At 46.6% G+C, this 22541-nt stretch overlaps 1 protein-coding gene across 1 annotated transcript in view; it reads left to right on the forward strand.

Moving 5' to 3' along the window:
- CSNK1G1 (casein kinase 1 gamma 1) overlaps window positions 1–22541 on the forward strand; it is a 91863-nt gene that overhangs the window by 64199 nt on the left and 5123 nt on the right. The window contains exons 6-12 of the mRNA XM_009276319.1: window positions 5424–5658; window positions 7889–7974; window positions 10109–10193; window positions 12409–12557; window positions 14111–14215; window positions 18108–18215; window positions 21346–21452. Coding sequence (XP_009274594.1) covers window positions 5424–5658; window positions 7889–7974; window positions 10109–10193; window positions 12409–12557; window positions 14111–14215; window positions 18108–18215; window positions 21346–21452 — 875 coding nt within the window. The remainder of the gene's footprint in view (window positions 1–5423; window positions 5659–7888; window positions 7975–10108; window positions 10194–12408; window positions 12558–14110; window positions 14216–18107; window positions 18216–21345; window positions 21453–22541) is intronic.

The following is a 22541-nucleotide window of genomic DNA, read 5'->3' on the forward strand; positions in this document are numbered from 1 at the left end:
CTTTCTCCATAGCAGAGGTGTTCCATCCCCCTGATCATTTTCGTGGCCCTCCTCTGGACCCGCTCCCACAGGTCTGCGTCTTTCTTACACTGAGGGCTCCAGCGCTGGACGCAGTGCTCCAGGTGGGGTCTCACCAGAGCAGAGCAGAGGGGCAGAATCACCTCCCCCGACGTGCTGGCCACGCTGCTTTGGATGCAGCCCAGGATACGATTGGCCTTCTGGGCTGCGGAATTTAGTGGGTTCGCCTCCATAAATTATGTTTTGCTCTTGCTTTTGACCAGCCAAGCCTGCTTAAGCTGCTGTACTTCTAACCGCAGGTGTGAGGAGACATAAGACTTCACTGCACTCCAGTGCGTTGCGCGAGCAGTGTTTCTCTCCTCTGATGCTTGACACACCTGTTAACAATGCCTAATATCCAGGGAGACTTCCAAAAATGTGAATGGCCCGGTACCACCCAGACAGCAGAGGGGAGCACCCTGCCCTGATGTAAGGAGTGGGGGACAACTCAGCATGTTGCAGAAAACTGCTACTCTGGTTCGGTTCTCACCAAAACGTCATCAAATTATATTTTTTTTTTTTAAGCCCAGGAAGACCACCCAAAGGTAGAGCAGCACTACTTGTCTGGGAGGCCCCTCTGCAGCACGGAGCTCGCGGAGCTCCCAAGAGAGGATCCCGATGCTGGGAGTCACCTTTGCGTTGCCTCTCCTGCCTTGGGCTTGATCCTCTCCGGAGGGGGAGGGAGGAAACATCTGCCATGGATGCCTTTGCAATTGTTGGAGCAGCAACGCTGGCAGCTGGGGTGCCCTGAGCTAGTGGGATGTTAAGTGTCCACCCCTTTGTCCCCTATATCTTTCTCCCCTCACTTGCCTGTAATGATCCCCATGTCTTTAGGAGCATCCAGTCCCTTCTCTGCTGTTTGCCTGGTCCCCTGCCGTTGCCTGCCGCAGGCTCAGCCTGACAGCAGCCAGCTGCTGCTTTCAATGTCCCATTTAGCTGCTTTCTCCCCCCTCTCCCTCCTTAAGCCTGACTGCTGCTGCAGCACATCTCTGACACATGTACATGCGTGCTGCATGCTAAAACTAGGCAGGAACTTGGAATGCGGTGTGGTGGCACTTGATCTCCTTTTTTTGTGTCTGGTGGTCAATTTTTAACGGGAGGCATCCCTGAAAGATGTTTTTTAATACGCGTACGTGCTTGGCTGGTCTTACTTAGCTTGACAGGTAGCAGCATCTCAGGACTGGGGTGGATCCTTTAACTCCACAGATGTTAGAAGAAAGAAAAGCCCTCTAGGAGAAACAAATATATCATCGTTTTAAGGAGTGTCGCATGTCATTATGGGAGAATCTAAATGTGGTTTTACATCAAGAAGACTCTTCTGGCTGAGCGAGATAGAGACTGAACGATAATGAGTCTTCAAGGCAGAAGGAGAACCCATTTTGGAGTCTTTTCAGATGAGGTTTGTCACTAGGCTTGCATGTTCTTCTGGTAAGCGTGCGTTGTGTTCAGAGCTGTGGCAGCAGCTTATCAAACACAGCCTGAGTTGAATCAGAAGCGCTTTTACTCTAGTGCACTGTTTCATACCTCTCAGTGAAAACCTGCGTTGAAGGAGTCCTCTGCTTTTCCTTCCCCGGCAGAAGCTTTCCAGCTCTGTTACTCCTGTAACTTGTGCATCTCTGATGCTTCATGTTGCTCTGTTAGGAGCATCAAACTGGAACCACTTCCTCCATCCTCTGTGTGCAGCTGAACAGATCGAGTGGTTGACGTTCCTGAACAAAGCAAAGCTTGGCAATTAAAAACATGTTCACTAACATGAGTCCCTAAAGCCATAAATATCAGAAGTCATGTTAGGGCTTTGCAGACCTGACTCGGTGTTTGGGCTGGGGGAGAATGTTTTGTATTCTGGCTTCAATTTTTCACTCTTGGTCAGGTCCAACATGTGCGATGCTCATTGACAACTCAGTTTTGTCAGGAGTAAAGGTTGTTTTCACCCTTGCTTTAAGTTTTTGCTGTCAGAGACAAGGTCTGTTGCGCCAGGCCCTGTGCAAATACTTCTGGCTGCGATCTGGACCAAGCCATGGTGAAGTTTTTTACTCGTGACCATCAAAATCATCTTGCATAAGAGACACCAAAAGGTGTCTCTTTAAACAGGAGGAATTTTTAATCTCTGTTGATCTGATCTATATTCAAGCAGATGATGTGTGGAAGAAGGGCTCAGATTTATCAGGAGAGCCTAGAGATGGGATTGCCAGCGAGATCTTCAAGAGAGACCTTTTTGGGGAAAGAGGGTTTGTTACGCTTGCTTCCTTGACAGGAGAAAGGAAAATAAAAGCATGGGTTTCTTTGGCACCTGATTAAATATCACAAATATCCTCTCATTTCTCAGCCGCAGCGCAGGGGCCCTGCTGTGTGCCAGGGGATGCTCTCCTTCCCAGGGGATGCTCTCCTTCCCAGGGGATGCTCTCCTTCCCAGGGGTTTCTCCGACATCTGATATGGAGATTTGTGGCTCTGAAGATGGACTCAGCCAGCCGTGGCCATGGAAATCCTGCTTTACTTTGCGAGCAGAGTCTCCCATCCACCCCTAGTGTTCCTGTGCCCTATGATAAAATACCATAGTCTGTTCTTATTACTGTTAAAATAACAGAGCAGATGTTAACACTGCTTCGCAGTCACTGTTTTTCTAGTGTAAAAGCAATTCCAACAGTTAGTCCCAGCTCCTTGCAGTGGTTTCTCTGTCTGTAGAAGAATTAATGCACAGACATTAGAGCCTGTAGTTCAAACACAAAAGGAGTGAGCACCGTGTCTCTGCATCCAGCGCATGTCTGGAGTGGGAACTCACTCCTCCTCTTCTTCAGCTCTGCAATGGGTCTGAGTCAGGTTGAGGTCGCGCTGCACCAGCGCTGCTCATTTCTTCTCGGGCAGCAAGCCTGGAAGGGCAATTCAGCACAGATAGTCACCGGCTCCCCATCACTAGCAGCCACAAGCAGGGTGAGTGTCTTGTCAGGGTGAATAAAGCATGGAGGCTACTCCAGGAAACATCTGACTGACTTGGAGAGCGTCTTTCAGCCGTCGTTGGCTGCGCGCAGCTCTCTGGCAGCACATCATGAAGCAACCAGGCAGGTGGAAGTAAAGAAAAAGGAATATGAAAGACCCAACAGCATCTGTGTGTGACTGGTGGAAGCAAAACAAGCAGGTAAATAAGTACCTTCACGTGCTGCTGGAGTGTATCAGTGCATCTGACATCTCAACTGTCCAGGCTGTTGTCCTGGCCAATGCGACTTGCTGTGAGGTTTTAAGGAACAAAAAAAACTATGCTTTTTTGGGGTTGTGTAATTGCTGTTGGCCATTTCATTGACTGAGCTTCTCTGGTAGCAGAGACAAATCAGATGAGCCAGTCAGGCTCTGTTGGAAAGCTTGTTATGTATGGAGAGGTGAGGAAATGCTTTGTTCCAGTTTTAAGGGTTGCATCTTAATTTGAATTGCTTCCCGACATACCTTTTTGTCCTCCAACCTGCTGCTGTGTCCTGTAGGTGATTCAAAGCGTGAAGAATGGCTGAAGTGCAGAGCAGCTGCTCTGTTCTGCATCATCTTATAATTGATTAGAAATAATGGCTGTTAGCCGTGAAACCCATTTTCTCAGCGCATTGAAATAAATCACTACTTAGAGGGGAGAGGAACAGCAACACGTGCTGTTACCTTCTTTGAACAGCCTTTGAGCAAGTCCTATTTTTTAAGACTGATTCACCTGCAGTCAATTTTTTCCTGTCTCCTGCCCTCCCTGTGCAGTGTTTTTTATTTTATAAGGAGCACTGCCCCCTCCTGCCTGTTACTTCCTTCCGAGTGGTGGAAATGCAGCAGGTTTTCCTTAAAAATAAGGTATCTAATAAACCGCTGGGAGCAGGATGGAGTGATCACATGCGCGTGGAGCTTTCAGCCAGGTGTGGATCCAAGATCTGTAAAGAAAAAGAGAGATCTGGGTTTGCCAGCTGAGGATGTGTCTGGATTCAGAGCAAGAAACCAAAAAGCAGTCGGGGTCTATCAGCCCAGTGGCCCTTGTGGTTGAGGCAGGTGGGTCGGTTGGAAGGACCGACATGGGGTTACTGCTGCCTGGGCAGCTGCTTAGCTGGGGGATCAGCTGGCTTAGTGATCCAGAGCGGCGTACGCGCCAGCCTGCCCCGTGCAGGAGGTGCAGAGCTGTCCTGCCAGTATCGACCAGTGCAGAACTGCTCGGGAGCCAGTGACTCCCCACAGGGAGCTCCCTGAGGGGTGACCGGCTGGTGGCTCTCACCTTAAACGTTCACCAAATATGATAGCATCATGCTGTGAGGTCCACTGCAACAGTGCGGCAGTGACCTCTGTGGACTGACACTCGTTAGTGCAAAATTTGGAATGTGCGAGAGCTTTGCAACAGTTTTGTAGTGTCGCAGGCCTGCATGCAGAGGGGTAGACGGCCTTTCCAAAGAAGCATCTTGCTTAACAAAGCCACCATGTGTGCAGGGCAGCCATGGACCAGGACAGCCATAAGTGGGAATTCACATGTTTTCATTTAAAACCTAAAAAAGAAATTAAAAGGTAATAAATTAAATGAAATTGTGAATTATTTCCAATTGGAATCATCTATTAAGTTAGGAACACAAAGGAGAACTGCTTGCTGACCTATTCGAACTTCATCTGCAATATATTTAGTTTCAAAAGGTATATTAATGATGAGCATCTGAATAAGGTGTGTTGTTAGAGGGGAAATGGCCCTCCATCACCTTGGAAGTGGGGTTCCTGCCCTTTTACCTTCCCTTCTCAGTCATACTGCCAGAACAAAGTTAGTCAAAAGCTGAAAAATATTCCAGCTATTTCTAGTTGACAACTGATGAGATTAATTATTATTTTTAGTCAGCGTTGAGGATCGTAAGGCCTGCCCAAAAATCCCCCTCCATGAAGAATCTGGCATGTCTAAGACAACATATGGGTCGAGGGAGGAAGGTGGTAAGACACAGAGCAACAAGGGAAGGCTGTGGGCAAGGGAAGAGCTCCTGGTAACCAGTTTAGTATGTTTAAAATCAATACAAAAAGGCTGCTGCAATTCCCCGTGGCATCCTTCCAAGAGCTGTGTCCCGTTGGTAGCATTTCAGAAACAGACGTTGCAGTTTCTGTTGGGATAAAGTCAGGGAGCACAGTACGGTAGCCGGAGAAAGGAGGGGATGACAAATTCCTCTTCCAACTCTGCATTGGAGGACGCGACCCAGCTCCGATCGTAATTTCTGCCTCAGTTCACTCCATCTGTTGTTGCGTTTCTCATAGAGTAGCTGAAATCTGAGATAGCACCGAGCAGAGCCTCGGTGATGGGCTAAAAAAACCTTGCTGCCTTGTTAGCCGGGAGAGCGCGGTAGCTGGTCTGCTCAGAAATAATTTTTGGCTCGTTGTTTTGCAGATATCTCGAATGGAGTACGTGCATTCGAAGAACCTCATCTACCGAGATGTCAAGCCAGAAAACTTCCTTATTGGCCGGCAAGGCAATAAGAAAGAGCATGTCATTCACATCATAGACTTTGGATTGGCGAAGGAGTACATTGACCCGGAAACCAAAAAACACATACCTTACAGGGAACACAAGAGCTTAACTGGAACGGCGAGATACATGTCCATCAACACTCATCTTGGCAAAGGTCTGTGTGGTTGGTGGGAGCTTGCCATGCCGAGTCCTGTAGACCTCCGACGGTAGCTTGGCTTACGGCTCTCTCGTGCCCTTCGAGCTATTTGTAAACCACTCGATGCCGTGATGCTATTTACAGTTGTGAGGCTATTTTTTTTTCCCCCTCGTAATTAGTTTTTATTAGGAACTAAATAACTGGTAGCAACCCTGCACTGATAAAAAGCAAGTAGGTGTGTAGTAATTGCCACACTACAGCTGAAATGTTGAAAGCCTCGTAATTACAGTTTTTATTAGGAACTAAATAACTGGTAGCAACCCTGCACTGATAAAAAGCAAGTAGGTGGGTAGTAATTGCCACACTAAATGATGACCAAATAGATTTTTATAGTACAGCTCTGTACCGCTACCTTCCGGTTTCAGGTGTTAGAGTTGGATGTTCCCTGACCTAATAATTGGTTGGAGAAAATTAATGATTTCACTAATTTTAAACCTGGCTTTCATCTCCTCTCCTCGCTGCCTTCTTTCATACCAGAAGATTACATTTCTGTGGCTGAAAGGCAAAAAAACTTATTAAATGTTTATATTCACTTAAACTCTTAAGAGCAGTAAGATAATGGAATATTCTTTGAGTAGCCTCCCACCTATGAGATCAAGGCGTTGCTGGCTTTCGTGTCTCCTGGAGAGCTCGCTGTCTTTGGAGAGTAAGGAGGGATGAGCCCAACTTCTAATTTTGGAAAACCTGGTGAAGAGTCAGGAAGGGATGGAGGAATGAGAAGCCACAGTGGGAACACACTAGGGAACTGCTGGTGCCCGGGGGATGTGCTCTGCAGGTGGATGTGGAAAGAAGATCTGCTTGCGTCTGAAGTACACCATGTGCCGCCTTTAGGACCCTTTTCCCTGCAGGTTTTGCAGCTGACGCCACAGCTCGTGCTGGGGAAGAGGTGCTTCTGGGCGGAGGAGGGGAAGGTTGGCTGCCGGCCATGCAGGGGGTTGTCTCTGCCCAGAGGGTTTCTGTGGGGCTGACGCTTTGCTGGTGAGGCCAGCCCAGGTGGAGCCAGTCCCTTCACGTTTCACGACTGAACAAAATAAATGAGTCTGATAGCAATTTTTTTGAAAGACGAGTGCACTCAACCATCTTCCCGAGAAGTTCATCTGCATCATTGCACTAAATTACCCAGGACATCCTCTTTTTTTTCCTTTTTACAGCTGTATCAGGGTAACCTGCAGGAACTGTCATCTCGATTCCCTTCTGCTGAGTGTTCTCACCCCCAGCATCTTTTGAGGGTTAAATTTGCTGCTGCTTTTGAAGAAGAGTCATGCTGGGCAAAGCGCTGCCTTTTTCTCCTCTTGCAGATCATGCGGCATCAGGGACAGCTCACGCGCAGTTTGTCGTGGCGTGTGGGCTGCCTGACTAGATCTGCTCCGGATTGCGGCTTCAGAGCACGTTATCTGCCTGCCAGTAGAGATTTGGAGGAGAGGAGGCTGCATCAAATTGGTCTGCGAGCTCAATGAACCCAAGTCTGCATGATGCAGCCCAGCACAGTGGCAGTTCCATGCTGTTGCACTCCAGATTTGTTGTTCTGTCTTGTATCCTCCCTTGGGTTTTTTGATACATTATGGTAGATTATTTTAAAGATGCTTTTTCCTTTGGCTTGAGGCCCCCTTTTTTCTCCCCTCATATATAATCGTAACATCTGCATGGCAACAGCAGCAAGTGTTTCACAAGGAAAAGCAGTGCTAGAAGGAGCTATTTTTGATCTGTTCTGATGTGATGAGCTGCAGAAACAACTGGGAAAGGGTTGGCACTGCGCAACATGGTAGTTCAACAACAGTAGTGCAACATGGATGCAAGCATCCCCTGCCTGTTCCCTGTTGTTCAGAGGAAATAACATAATCCAGCACCACGTCGCAGTTGCACCACCGGCACTGGCAGTCCAGAGAAGAACTGGGGAATTGCTTTATTTCTCTGCGATTAATATCTCCACCTCTTATCCATTCTACCTAAGGCTGCGCAGTATGTCTTACAGCTCCTGTGTTATCTCATGCCTTCTAGCTGATCTTTTCTTTACGTATTTTATGGTTTTTTGTAACAGGTTCTAGGTATTTTTGCACAAGGTCTGAGCTTCAGACAGCAAGTGAACTTCCCTGGGATAACTTTATCTCAGAAATACGTGTGGCTGCTGATCAGATCTCAGATCCATTTCCACAGCTGCAGCAATAATTTGTCGTCTCTTCTGTTCTAGAGCAAAGTCGTCGAGACGACTTGGAAGCCCTCGGCCATATGTTTATGTATTTCCTCCGAGGCAGTCTGCCCTGGCAAGGATTGAAGGTAGGTTTGAGTTACAGGTTTTGCCCTTTGAAACTTTGTCTGGTCTCTGCCCAAATGAGAATCTGATGGGGAAGCATTTGCAAAATCCAGCCAGAAATGCTGTCCAGTCCTTTGTGTCCTTGAAGTCTAACGACAAGGCGTTAGCTTTACCTACAGGGAAGATTTTAAGATAGAAATACATTACCTGCCACTTCAAGTTACCATTAGCTTAGCTGAATTGGTACAACTGTGGAGAGAAGATTCAGCAGAGGCAGATGAGCGGCTGGGACAGGGACGGCAATGAGAAGGCCGTTGAGCTGTCGGAGCAGCTTTGCTGTAACATGAAGCTGCCCCGAGCTGGAGTGTGACTGGAACAGAGTGGTTGTTTATGGAATTCCAGTTACGGCACACAGTCCCCCAGCTGCATCTGTGAAACGTGTTTATAACGGGAGCAGTTTGATGGTTTTAGACATGCAGATGGACTTCAGCTTGAAAAACTGGTTTTCTGGCAGAAGTACTGAGCTTGGCTTCCCTCCAGGGACACTGGACACTCAGTGCTTAGAAGTTTATGAAATGTCATGTACAATGTGGAGGGCTGCAAGCAATTGAGTTACAGCAACTGCAGCTAACATCCGTCAGCTGAATTAACTAGTAGTAAGTTATTTGCTGGCTCTGAAGCTGTTGGTAGTTGCATCTTCACTTCTCCATCACTTTCCTGATTAAGCTACTGTGTTCAACTTTGGAATTGCAGTGAGTGAAGCGATCGAATTTGATCAGGTTAGGAGAAGGTTTATTAATGAAGACAATAACTCCTGTTAGACCTGTTAGTACTGTTGGAAAAAGGAGACAAGCTTTTGGGCTCGCAAGCTGCTCAGCAGAGTACTGCTATGGTCAGTGGAGGTGGCTTGCATGATAGACCTTGTTAAGCTGCTTTGTCACCATCTATCCAGAGTTAGTCTCAGCTTAGCCTTATCAGACATGTGCCAGAAACACTGACAACTCATAAAAGCAAAGAAAGGGTTTTTCAAGCATGAAAGTGATTCTGAAAGAAATCAGAATCTCTCCAAGTTTAAGTTCACACCTCTGTAAGTGTGTGTTATTCCATTACATATTTTGTTTCTGGCTTAGTTGTACTCATCTGCATTAAATTAATCCTGTAAATTGTTCAAAAATAATTCCAGGTTTAGACAAGACTCTACAAAATTTTCTCAGTTCAGTGCTGAACTTGATAAGAATTAGTTGACTGCTTCTTGAAATCCTATATTTTTTCAGCTCCAGAACAAACACAGACTCTTCAGCTTCATCTAGAATATGGCATCTTCACTCTACTAGGTTTCCTCAGCTTACGCTTTTGGTCTCTATTGTCAGAGCTAAAGTCTTGAGAGAACAGCTTACGGTGCTAATTATGCTGCTGGCAGGTCTAACTGGCATATTTTGAAATGGAAGCAATAAAACGTATTCTTAGGGTGACGACTGGAGCAGAGTTCTCTGCTTCAAGAGGGATTTAGGTGGGAAATCTCACTCAAAATTGTTTCATTTTCTTGATGACCAGCTGTTTAATCAGTGCTGTCTAAGTGATAGACACTTTGGGGGTGAAAGGAGAGGTAGTGTGGGAGTAGCATGGGATTTGGGAGAACTGTGACTGATGTAAACTAGTTATCTGTGTGGTGGCATTCTGTTATACACAGTAAAAACCTGATGTGCCCAAATTGCCATTGCAATTTATCTGCTTCTGCGGTTGTTTATGAAGGTGTTGAGGTTGCCGATGGCTCTAAGCCTAGGACTTATGTGCAATCATAGTACATGCAGCTTTATTTTCTTGTCCCATGAAAGCTTCCCTATGCAGTCCTCAGGACTGGGCTGGCAGGAAATTAGCCTAAGGCACTAACAAGTGTCCTTCCTTACAAGTACTGAAGATGTTTTGAAGGTGTCCCTGGATATTCTTTGCCGATAGCACGTAAAATGTATAGTGAGAATTACAACAGGGTAAGACAGTATTCCTACTAGTGTAGTCTAGGATGCAGTTCAGTTACAAGTAACATCTGCTACCACCCAGAATTGGTATTAAATACCTTGTTTTTCTTCCCATACAGCATGTCGTTTATCACATGGTTGAACTCTTTCTCCACAACTGTTTTGTCTTTGTGCGCTACAGGCTGACACCTTAAAAGAGAGGTATCAGAAGATTGGGGACACAAAGAGAAACACTCCGGTTGAAGTTCTCTGTGAGAACTTTCCAGGTAAAGCCCTGATGGGACCATTTGAGTGCAGTTGGAGGTGGACATACCTTGTTAAATATGAGCTCCTCTGGCAGAAAGTATTTGGATGATGTGTATCCATTATGTTGTTTCTCAAGCTGGCAGACAACTGGAGCTGCCGCTATAAATTAGCGGGACCTGAGGGCTTGTGGCTGTGACTTAAAATGAGCATAACTCTTCTCATCAAGGGGGCTGGACAATGCTCAAGTGCCACGTGTTCCTGCTTTGCTTCTTGGCTTCCTTCCAAAAGAGGGCCACGTTATTTTCCCTTTCTCAAGTGACCATGTTGGATCTACTGTGTTAATTCTTTTCCAATTGGAAGGTTTTGCAGGTGTTAAAATTGTAGGTGGCCAGCTTAGAAGATGGGATGATGTGTCTGTCCTTGAATTCCACCTTCTGACAGTGGTTTTAAGGAGAGTATTACTAAAGATGTGCTTCTAGCCAAGCCCAACGCTTTTTCTCCAGTTAAAAGTCCACCTTGGAGCTTGGAAAGCAGAGTACAATGTTAAAATCCCCCCCAGGTACCCTGTGGCCTTCACAGAGTGGGGGGTTTTTTTTTTTGGTGTTTTTTGAGATCCTGACAGAGTGGGGGGGGTTTTTTTTGGTGTTTTTTGAGATCCTGACACCAGGGAGAGTACCCAGGTTCCCACGATCAGCCCCATTCCTGTCGGAGCCGTTGTGTCACATGGCTCTTTCCCAGTATGAGGAGCAGCAAGCCTGGAAGAGGATCGTTGTTCACTCGAGTCATGCTAATTCCCCAGACGTATTTGCATCCAAAATCCACCCAGTTCCAAGCAAAACAGCTTCAGGTTGACTGTTCTCATCTTCTTCCCCAATGCTCCTTCCTCAGAGCTCAGTCACATCTGCAGGTCTGGGTTGAAGGGAGATGAGAGAATTTATTTCTATTTCTTGCTCACCTGAAACCTGTTGGTCCTCCACCTTTCAGAGATACTAGAAGGAAGAGGGGATTACCTTTCTTCTCCTTTTTTTCCTCTTTTACCTCCATGTGACATGCCAGCTGCAAGCCACAGAGTTAAGTATCGATAAGCAATGCTGTTCTTATTTTTGTTAGCTAAAGGCAAAAACCATGCTGGTGTATCAGTTGTACTGCAGTGCACAGACTTGTGCCTTGTACTGAGCTCTGCTCAAACGTCCTACCTTGGCTTAGGCGTGAGCCAAGGGAGAGCTGGGAAGGGGCAGGTCATGGGTTACCAGGGCTCAGTTCTCTGTGCATGCAAAGTACAACCCAGATGCAGGAAAGCAATTAATTAGCTTAACACCAGTGTTCTGTGTGCGCCAGGTAAATTAACGTTGGAGCCTCCCCTTCAAAGTCTTGTTTTGAATATTCAAGGCTATGACTGATGCAATGACGTTGGGCAGCCAGACCCTAGTTGTTGCTGGAACTCAGGGGTGCCACGGGGTGCCCACCAACATCTCCTGCTTTCCTTCCCCAGATGAAATCGTTGTGGCTATTTTAAACGTCTGTGTGAGCAGGCATACACGTGAGCATCCTGTTGGCAGGTTCAGTGAGTTGGCATTTATTGTACAGTGTGTTTTAGTGTTTGGTTTTATACAAACATATAGAATAAAACTAGCTGTGGAACTCAGATTTGAGGTGGAGCAGGAGCTCTCTGGAGCAGAGGTGGGACTTCCATCTTTGCTTGAGAAGTGTTTGGATTGATTTGCATTGTGGGCTATTACTAAAAACCACTACTTTTATAGGAAAAGCCAGAGGTAACACCGGCAGCCCAGACAATTCTCTCACAGCGTGATGCTCAATGCTAAAACGCAGACCTTGGTTTATAACAACTCATTCAGAAGATTCAGAATAAAAGCCGACTATTATTAGACTTTGGGCAGGGCAGGAGGGCTCTGGAAAGCTGAGTGAGATTCATCTAGCAATAAAAGACTGTTGAGTAGGTCACTGAGGGTGAAGACTTGTTGGATATCCTCAGCTTCTGTCAATCCGCATGGCTCAGCTGAACTTAGCGGAGCTTGGACAACTCGTGTCACTGGTGATCTGGCCCTCAGCCCAACTTTAAGCACCAACTTTGAGCCTAGTGCCATGGGAAAGCCTCGTTGGAGTTAATTGAAAAGCGTATTTCCAGTGCATGTGGCGGCTCTGAGAGGCTTGTAAGTGATGGAGCTCATATGTGAGCAGAACTGATGCTGCTGCTTTTTTCCCCTTTTCCAACAGAGGAGATGGCCACATACCTCCGTTATGTTCGGCGATTAGACTTCTTTGAGAGACCAGACTACGATTATTTACGAACCATCTTCACAGAGCTGTTTGAAAAGAAAGGCTACACCTTTGACTACGCCTATGACTGGGTCGGCAGGCCAATTGTAAGTTGTCCCTGCAAAATGCAGTGCCTTGCCTCCCAGGTGCTGCTTCCCCACCACCTGGCTCTTTGTTCCCGATAACCCCAATTAATGCCAGTGAGCTTAGGATCAAATCTTTCACTTCTGTTCTCTAGCTAACATGGGCTCAACGTAGTGAGATGTCCTGACGTTGTGTTCAGGGGGTTCTAGCAGTGCCTTGAAGTTTCCCTAAGGGGCAGAAGGCCCCTTCCCACCTCTTTGGGCTTGCCCTGGTGGGGCATTCAAACCTGATTTTCCCATTTGTGGCAATAAACATGACTAGACTTAATTTCCTCTAGTCTAGCACAGGATTTGAGATCAATATCTAAAGACATCCATCTTAAAGCAGGAGAGCATACTTGCTACCTCAGCACTGAATGGTGGAAGACCTCTATAATGGTCGAGTTCTCATCAAGAGATAAGGGTGATCTAGGCAGGGCTCTGACGGATGCTCAGTGAATAGTAACAGCAAACCAGTTCTGAGCTCAAAAGATCTTGGGGCTTACCCTGCTCCGGAGGCTGAACCAGCTCTTTATAGCACATGGCAAGGAAATGTGGGAGTAACCAAGCTCTATTTAGCAGTTCCAGGACATGAGATGGACCATAATCGTGATCTTGTTGCGTCGCTTTTGTTGTCAAAAGCCATTTGTACTCAAGAAGACCTTGGCTGAAAGATGTGTCATGGGGAAATCTGATAGAAAAGTCTAAAGCTCTTCCGCTGGCTGCCTGTCGGTTGTGTTTTGTGTCGGTCTGCTGATAGCCTTCTTGCTAATGGCCAGTCACCACACACCAGCAATGGCAAAGGCGTCTGTAAATTAATTGTCACTGGTGCCAGATCGAATGCCTTCAGTGCTAAACTTGGTACCATTGCCGGTGATTTACCGTCCCAACTATATTTAGCATTACCAATGTTTACTGTGCCCAAAACAGTTCATCTTCATAAGAAATCATTTCCTTTGTGAATCATGATTTTTTTCTCATTTTTGTTTAATTACAAAGGCAATTGATAAAAAGCACCTTGTAAGACAAGCATGCTATTGCTGACAACTGCAGTGGTTGCTATGGAGATTTTGATGTTGTGAGCAGGGATTATGACTTTGGTGAGAATAGAGCAGATGAAGCTTTAATTTTAACACGTCCTGTTTCTATGCAAGCCTGATTTTTGAAAGTGGCAAGATGATGAGATGAGGAAAACAAGTCTGTATATTTTCAGTTGTAATAATCCTATGTGAGACACATTAGGTGTGATCTGACACCGATACAGATACCTAACTATATCTTTTTAATTAATTTTTATACAAGACGTTTGGTGCTGGTGTCCAGCATCAAATCACATGTCCATCAAATCATGGGGATTTTATAGCCCTGGCTGTAATTTTCCTTGGTTATTGTCAGTACCTTTGGGCAGTGTTTTGATGTTTTCCTGCTTCTACCCGATGGGAGCCAGCCTGACAAGTTAGGTTTGTGCATGCATGTGTTGAGAGAGAGCGCAGCATCTTCAGCATTGGCTTCATCCTAACGAACACCTTGTTTTCCAGCCTACCCCAGTGGGATCCGTTCACGTAGACTCTGGGACGTCCGCAGTAACAAGAGACAGCCACGTCCATAGGGATCGACCATCGCAGCAGGCCCTTCGCAATCAGGTGCGTTGCTCACAACTGCTTTGGCAGTGCCGCGTTGTTTGGCACCTCTCCAAATTCCTCTTGGACCAGAGAAGCAGAAGCCATATGCCATTAGAGGTGGCTGGGGCTGATTCTTGCCTTGGTCATGGCAAGCACAATTCCTGCTTAATTTAGAGATTGCGATTTGAGCAGAATTTTGTCAAAGCAACAGGTTGCTGAAATACTGTATCGGCCAGTGGAATTCCTCGGGATCATGAACCAAGTGGAGTATAATTTGGAATGGGTCATTTTTCTGTAGTTTGTGGGTAAGCTGTTTAAGTCAACTATCCAGCCTGGTCAGACTACCTGACCTACCTGGACAACAATGTTCTTTTGGGTCCTTTTACTCAGAGCATGTGGACCATGGAGTAGACCAACAGTTGTGGTGATGGCAGCCTACTCCCAGGTGCCCTCTTCCCATGGACCATGCGGCTGCGATAAGGATGTGTGTGTCCCATGTACATGCAAAAGATCCTTCTCAGGGTGTCCAGTTCACGGCATGAGTGTTGCAGAGCATAAAGGACTGCCAGGGTAGGGTCCCTTGGGGAGGCTGGGCATCATGGTCCGGATGAACTGCCAGTTTTTGAATTTGAATTTCCCCATTTTTTTCCTTTCTAGTTGTAGTATTTTGTTGAGAGTTTGGATTTTCTGTATTAACAGAACTGATCAGAAGTTCAGTAGATCTCCAACTGCCGGCTCCTAGCTAGAGCTGTTGGTGCTCTTGCTTCCCAGTGAGTGGTTCTGGGCTTGCTCTGCTCCTCTAACCGCTGTGTGCCGTTCTAGCTCCTTGTCTGCCGGCTCTGCTCCCACTCAGCTCGCGTGAGCTGGGGTTTGTGGGTGCAGAATCGAGTGTGAGATGTAATAACCTGCCTGGGCTCAGCTTTCCTTGTTCCATGCAGCTGGGCTCTGAATGGTGGAGCTGCTAATGTAGACTAGAATACATCTCAAGCCATCAGCTACAATCAGGATGAATACCCCTCATTAGAAATGTTGCTTGTAGGAAGCTGGATTGTTTGAAGCACGTGTGCAGTACTGTTATTTATGCATGTTGATTAGTGTGGACTGGTTTGTGAGTACTAGTAAAATAATCTGCTTTAATATATTGCCTGATTAATGCATTAACCCCCCTTTTTTGGGCGGCAGCCTCTAGTTGTCTGCTTTGACAACACTATGTACGTACGAGGCATCTTGTTTCCTTTAACAGACAATGACGCCTGGCTTCATTTTCAAGCATGTTAGTTCACAAATTATAGTACGTAGCCCAAAGAAATCTGTCCTATTCCCAAAATATTATGCAGGCAGCCTTCAGTCCTTGTTCTTCTGAGCCTATCAAATAGTCTTGATGCTGTATTGCATGGCAGCTTTTGTCATTTTTTTTAACCTAACCATTACTTAGGATGCTGAATTATTTAATATTCCCGATATGCACGGAAAATCAGTTTCTTCTTGCCAAAACACAAACAACTCTCTTCCAAGGGATGTTCCTTTTAAGTGTTGAGCAAATGATTTCTCTAAAGGAAAAAGTAGAAAAAATAAACATCTACAGCAGTGAATTGGAGGCATGGGTTTGGGTCAAGTGACTGCCTTGATCTCCAATCTAACTGCCTTATTTTTGTTCACAGGTATAATAACTGCAGATTCTCTTTTATAATACTTGGTTTCCCAGTAAAAATGCTGATGAGAGAGTGATCTCCTTTTTGTAGCCTTTTCCTCTAGGAAGTGCAGATACTTACTATCTCTCAAACATGGGTGAGCCCTGCCCCCTCTGTCTTTAGGCGCCAGTCTTGTCTTGCAGTTTGGTAGCTGGTAGGAAGGTGATGAGTGTTAATGGGAATGTGATGCTCTCAAATTTCACGGGCATCACTTCCTCGGTGTCACTGCTTGGGTTGCGTTTTGGGTGGCTTGGCTCAGCTCAAGCCTACTTCAGAACCAGTTTATCACGTACTTGGCTGTAGAGCTAAAAGATAAAAATCTGGCTCTTGCGGCTGCTAAAGCCTTTCCTAGAAGCTGCTTCCAGGCTCCTAGGCAGAAGGGTGCTTCTCCTAACATTGACGTAGCATGGTACTACTTCATCACCTGGGCTAGCCAAGCGACCTGATGGTGTAGTGCTTTGGAAGAAGCAGCACTCAAGATCTGTCTTCTGCTGGCTTTTAAAACCTGCATTTAAATTCTCCAGTTGTTCATAATCTTGTGACTTGCAGCCATTAAAAAAATATTCCAAGGGAAGTGCTTCTCCTTTGAATGTCACGAAGTACAAAAAGTGTAAGCAGCATCTCAGGCTGACGGGAAGAACATGTAATAAGAAGATTTAACAGGATAAGCCTGGACAAGGCCACCTCTAGGGAAATAGTACCTATGAACTGGATTTGGTGCCTGCTTGGAAGGAGGAGCAGCACTGTGGATTGCTCCGGGAGGGAGTCAGAGGTCACGTGCAAAGGGAACGATAGCGAATATTTTATAAAATGCCAGGAGACTTCTTTTTTTATTCTGCTTCCCTTTGCATGTGCTCCTGTTCTAGTTGAGTGGCAATTTACTAGTTAGTGTTGAAGTTTATTCAAAGGTTTCTGGAGTCTTTCTCCTGTGTGGAGCTGCTTGCGGTCTTTTTTTTTCTTTTTTCTTTTTTTCTTTTCTTTTTTTTACAGTGGCACTGAGCCCTGTGGCTTCTCTCTTGTTCAGACCAGGGCTTGGGCTCATCATCCGTGGCTGCAGGGAGTAACGCAAAGTAGTGCTGGGGAAAGGCAGGGCCTTCGCACCTCTCTTTGGTTAGCTCCTTCAGCTTCACTGCTGACAACCTGGTGTTTATTCGCTTGAACCTCTTGTTTCCTAGCCAGGTCCATGGGGTCTCTGTTCAGCATCCCACCTGCCAGCTGCGTGTGCGCTGGGGGGACTCTACTGCTCTGCCCTCTCTTCTTTCAAATTTGTACTTCAGCTTTGAAACATTTGCTTAAATTTTTTATACGGCGTCCAGGGAGACACCTTTTAAATGTGTCCCATCAGTCACTTCAGGCTTGACTACGTCCTCTGCTGTTGGCCTGAGGCCAACTCAGGTCTACCTGTTCGTCCTACGCTTCCTGGTGAAGCATTCCTCCAGCTGGTCGGTTGGGTTTAGGTGCACCGAGATCCTCCTCGGTCTTAGGTGAATGCTGGATGTGTTGTCATCAAAGCTGGGTGACCTGTGAGGAGCTTCACATGCAAGTGCAAAGTGGTTCTTCTAATAAAGCAAATAAAATTCTAATTTAATTGCCTAAAGTTTGCATCTGTTGGGGATGAAGAAGAAACTGTTAGCGAAAGTTTCTTATCTACTTTTCTGCAGAAAACCAAAAAACCACCAACCCTCTCTCCAGTCAAGCAGGTGTGGTGGATGTTTCCTTCTGCACTGTACAGGTGAATCAGTGTGTGGAACTGGCTTTTGGTGAAATAAATGTGGCTTTGTTTTATGTTGCAAATTTGAGTTAAAAAAAGATGTATTTTAGGGAGGTCGAGCTTGTGTATCCAATCTTGCTGCCATGCCAAGTGCTCTGGTGTGTGTGACCTGACAGACGTAGTTAAATATACTGTCAGTGTGTTTATTTCTATGCTGAAACCCATGGAAATGAAGCCGTGTAAAGAAATAACTTCCTGAATAGATCTGAGCTTTCTCTTTGTTTAGCAGCTAGAGGAGAAGAAATCCACTCCTGCAGTGGATTACTGCAGACGCCGCTGAAGTAAAATATGAGGTGCACTTGGTAAAGAGAAATTTTAGCCCAGCTAAAAGTTTAAATGCCTTGCTTTTTGCAAAGAAACTAACTCACTAACAAACACCCTTTTATTTTTTCCCCTCATTCACCTTTTGCCCTCTCTTCTGTTTCTCTTGTGCTTCTGAACTTGTGAGCAGGCGTCATCAGATCGCCGAGGGGAGTGGGAGATCCAGCCGAGCCGGCAGACGAATACCTCGTACTTGACATCTCATTTGGCTGCAGATCGGCACGGAGGATCAGTACAGGTACCTCTTCCTCCTGATGTGTACGGCCTTGATGCAAGAATTTGTGTGAAATCCTCTGAATTCTCCTCAAATTGCGGTAACACCGTGGTCAGAGAGCGATTTCACAGGCCGATTTGGTCCTGTCCTGTATGTAACGCTCAAACCGTGGTTTTGTGGAACCCAAGCTGTGATGGCCAACATCGTTGCTGTTACCGCTCCAACGAACCTTTTCCTCGGAGAGCTATTTTGAACTCAGATTTGTCAAATTGAACACGGAAAGGAGTGTATATTAGCAGGTCTGGTCTATAAAGCACCCCTCTATCCCCATCTTGGGGATTGCTTTTAGGTAGTAAGAAGCAGCTGAAATAGGGTTGTTGCATATAAACCCCATTAATGTTAGGAAAATAGTTGAGCTGTTCCAGTTCAGGCTTAATAGGTGAGGTTCTGGTCGAATTCCTCCTGCTTAATGGAAATCTAGGGGTGTCAGACTGGAGAAATGCACAGGGGATGGCTGGTGCGAGTAGGCTGTACAGCCACTTCTCCCTCTGGATGGAGGGGAGACAGGCTCAACTGTCGCTGCAGTTGCAGGGAGTGGTGACCCTGTTCTCTTGCTCCCCAGTGCATTTGCATTTTAGTTTTGGATCCAGTGGCAGACCAGCACAAGTGTAAGAGCATGGTGGCTGCAAGTTGGATCTCTGGGTGATTGCACTGTGGAGGGTGGATGAGCAGAGGACACGTGACAGTGCCAGACAGCATTAAAGGTGGCACTGCAGCTAAGTTTCTAAATTCCTGAAAAGACCGCTTCTGTTTATGAAACCTTACCTGCCTCTGCTTGTCACTCAGGCTCGATAAGGGAGTTTCTTGCACTGCTGCCAGAGTAAGATGGCTGGATGTGCTAGAGAGAAGATGCAAGAGTCATTCAAGCAAAGAAGAACTGTCTGATATTGCTGGCGAGGTGAACTCTTTGGCAGAGGTTTGCCTGCGACAGCTGGTTCTAGTGCCAGACACAACACTTTGAAAATTGGCTCTGGTGAAATGGGAATTAGTGCCTGGAGTGGGACAGAGCTGAGCTGAGGAGACGGGGAGTGCAGGGTGCCCCTAAGTGAAATGCAGATTAAGTTGAAATTTTTACTTATTCCTGATACTTGGTTGGATTCAATGATTTTTTTTTGCTTGATTAGCCACGTTCCTTTTTTCATTTAAAGATATTTTACTGAGCAGCAGAGAAACTGAAAGATAAGGAGGAACTAACGTATGTATAGCTTTGATCTCAGACGTGAGCAGACAGTAAATTGGAGAAGTGTTCAAGGTCAGGTTGGACGGGGCTTTCCCTGATCTAGTGGAAGATGTCCCTGCCCATGGCAGGGGTGTTGGACTAGATGCTCTGTAAAGGTCCTTTCCGACCCAAACCGTTCTGCGATTCTATGAATTCAGCACTCAGTAAGTACAGAGTAGGTGTTTTTATTCATATTTTTTTATGTAAGAGGAATAGTTTCCTTGCGCAAAGGCAGCATGAGCTGTGTCTCCCCACGAACAGTGCTCTGCGAGAGTAGCTACAGCAATAAGGCAGTCCTAGTCTGAATTCGACTGGGAGGGTTGCCTACCTGAGCAGTTTACCAGCCTGTATGTGTCACCATAAGCATTAAAATTCTGCTTATCTGCAGCCAAGAACAGGAAATCTGCTGCTGCGCATGGCTGCTGGGCTGAAGATGCTTAAGTTGTTTCTCAATAGATGCCCCAGCTCATGCTGAACCCTTGGGAGGTCAGTAGCTTCAAGTGGCCGTTTCCTTTAAGGCAACGGTCGAATTTGCCACGTCAAAATGAAGTGGTGGCATGTAAAAAAAGAGGAGGAAAATCAAAGCCTTTTGTAAAATGAAATTTAACAAGTAGCTGGAGAAAGTGTGGGAAGATCACTGGGAATAGCACGATTAAGTGTTAGCGTTTTGCAAAGTTGTGTGGGAAGTGTGAGGGTCTGGAGAACCTGGGTGGGCCTACAGTGTGATGAGTCTGGGAAGGGGGGTGTGAAGAGAACCCAAGGGGTTGTCACCCGAGGAGAGCTCTGAAAACCACGTGAGCTGAGTCCTGACCTGTCTTGGCAGAGATTGGCCACGGGACTTATCTGCAGAAACAGCAGTTGCTGGTAGAACTTAAGTATTCGAAATGAACATGGATAGATGCACTTAATAGTGAGGGGACATCTGCTTCAATGGCTTCCTTCCCTTCACCTCTGGTGGTTAGGTCATCCAGAGCCACCAGGAATACTGGGTACCTTGACACACCCCCCCCCATGGGAGATACCTCCTTTTACCTTGTAGAAAGGTGAAGAGGTGGAGCGGGAGGGGAACCACACATTGTTACAGCTCTGGACCCAGGAGCAGCTCCAGGTGTTCACAGCAACGCGCAGGAGCCTGTCCTAACTTCCAGATGGAGCGCGGAATGGCCGGCCAAACTTCAGTCCCATACAGGCTTCTTTGGCGGTTGTGGCAATAGAGCAATGATGAATTATCCAGCAAATTATGTGCTCTCTGGGCAAATGCAGAGCTGCTGGGGATCTGGATGGTCATCCCTGTAATGGAAATGCTGAAGTAAGCCATAATGTCAGCTGTGAAGCAAAAAGAGACGAGAGACCGTATCAATAGCTTTTGGGTGAGGACGTAATTCCAGAATCTGGCTGTGTAAGGAGTGAGACTCTGGTGGCTCTGGAGCGACTTCTTCCCATGGTGCTGGCAGGCAACAGGACTGAGTCGCTCGCCTGTAAAAGTGTCAGGAGAAAACAATCAACATAATACAGTTTGTGTGTGTATATAGGGCTGTCAATTAGTCTTCACACTAGTGGCTACGCCTCCCAAAGTGGCGTAGCTTCCCAAAGACACAAGACCTGTGTTGGGCACAGGAGTGTGAATTAGTGAACACAGACACAGTCCCCTGTCTGCTGTTCTGCTTGGGATGAACCAGCTGGTCTCTCCAAACCAGGTACATGATTCAAAGGCATCCAAGGAATCTGACAGCCTGCTAAGAGGGTGCAAAGAGACAGGAACAAACGGAAGTTATTCTGCAGATTTCCCGTTCCCACAGCATCCCTTGTCCCGGTGGGTGAAGACGCATCACATGCAAGGGGCCTTCGTTAACGGGGCGTTCATTTGTGTTTCAGGTGGTTAGCTCGACCAACGGAGAGCTGAATGTGGACGACCCAACGGGGGCACACTCCAACGCGCCAATAACAGCGCAGGCGGAGGTGGAGGTGGTGGAGGAAGCTAAGTACGTTTGCTTTACAAACAGGCTTTCCACTGGTGTGGTCATTAATCCTCCTCCTGGGAAACGAGTGGGGATATTTACCCGTGGTGAAGTACTCGATGCTCGTGTCCCATGCCCTTTTCCTTGCATATTGCTGCTTTTGTGCATGGTGCCTTCAGTGCTGCTGCTGCTTCTTTTTAACACTTGTCATAGCTGGAGAATGTAACTCTTACTCAGAGCATGTATTGCAAGATAGACAGTAGCACAAATACCAAAATAACGTGAATTGATTTCAGGAATCCCGGTGAGCATCCCTTGTTCCAAAAGGAGAACGTGCTGTACTCTCGTGCTGAGAGTGTAGGAGTAGCTTGAGCACAGCTCAGTGAAGAGATTGTTGGTCTGAAAGTTAACACTTTATTTCTGACTGCAAGAAGTGGATGCCAGGATCCAGAATGGTCCTAAAGTAACTCTTGCAGGGATGTGAATTCTCTTGGTCCAGCCCAACAGAAGCTGAGGGAGAGAAACCAGAAGCAGCCCTCCTGCTTGTGGGGAAGAGCGTGCTCCCTCTGAGCTGACCTCTCCTCTGTAGCTTATGGTCAAGAGCGAACCGATGTACAAAGTTGCTGCTTTGACCATTTTGGCCTCCTCTGCACACGTGCTGCATCTGGCACCATCATGTCACCTTTTGCATGATCCTCAATATGGGACCTTCTCACTGCCTCTGAACTAGACCAGGACCCTAGCAGGTCACAGTGTTATCCTGACACTCCCCGTGCGAGGGGTAAATAGGACACGGGGCTGCCTTTGAACTGGTCGGTGCTGTGACGTTGCCCAACTGCCTGATTACAATTTGACCGGATGACACTGGTGTCGCTTGACCCACGTTGTTTGTCTCAGCCTTTGTGGGAACTTCTGTTAGGAATGGCTTGTGGGAGGGTGAAGAGGAAAACTGGCAGGCGTGAGGAGGGGTGTGTCGATGGAAAAGGTCCCTAGATATGCGTCAGTCTGAAGCCAGTGCTGGTTGTCCTGAAGGTCTTCTGCTGTCTATTCCTCTGTCCCTCGGGAAGCACTTGTGCGTGATCTTGCTCGCTGGTAGCTGGCCTGGGTGTGATC

Source organism: Aptenodytes forsteri, unplaced genomic scaffold (assembly GCF_000699145.1).
Source record: "Aptenodytes forsteri isolate BGI_AS27 unplaced genomic scaffold, ASM69914v1 Scaffold113, whole genome shotgun sequence".
Classification (NCBI taxonomy): domain Eukaryota; kingdom Metazoa; phylum Chordata; class Aves; order Sphenisciformes; family Spheniscidae; genus Aptenodytes; species Aptenodytes forsteri.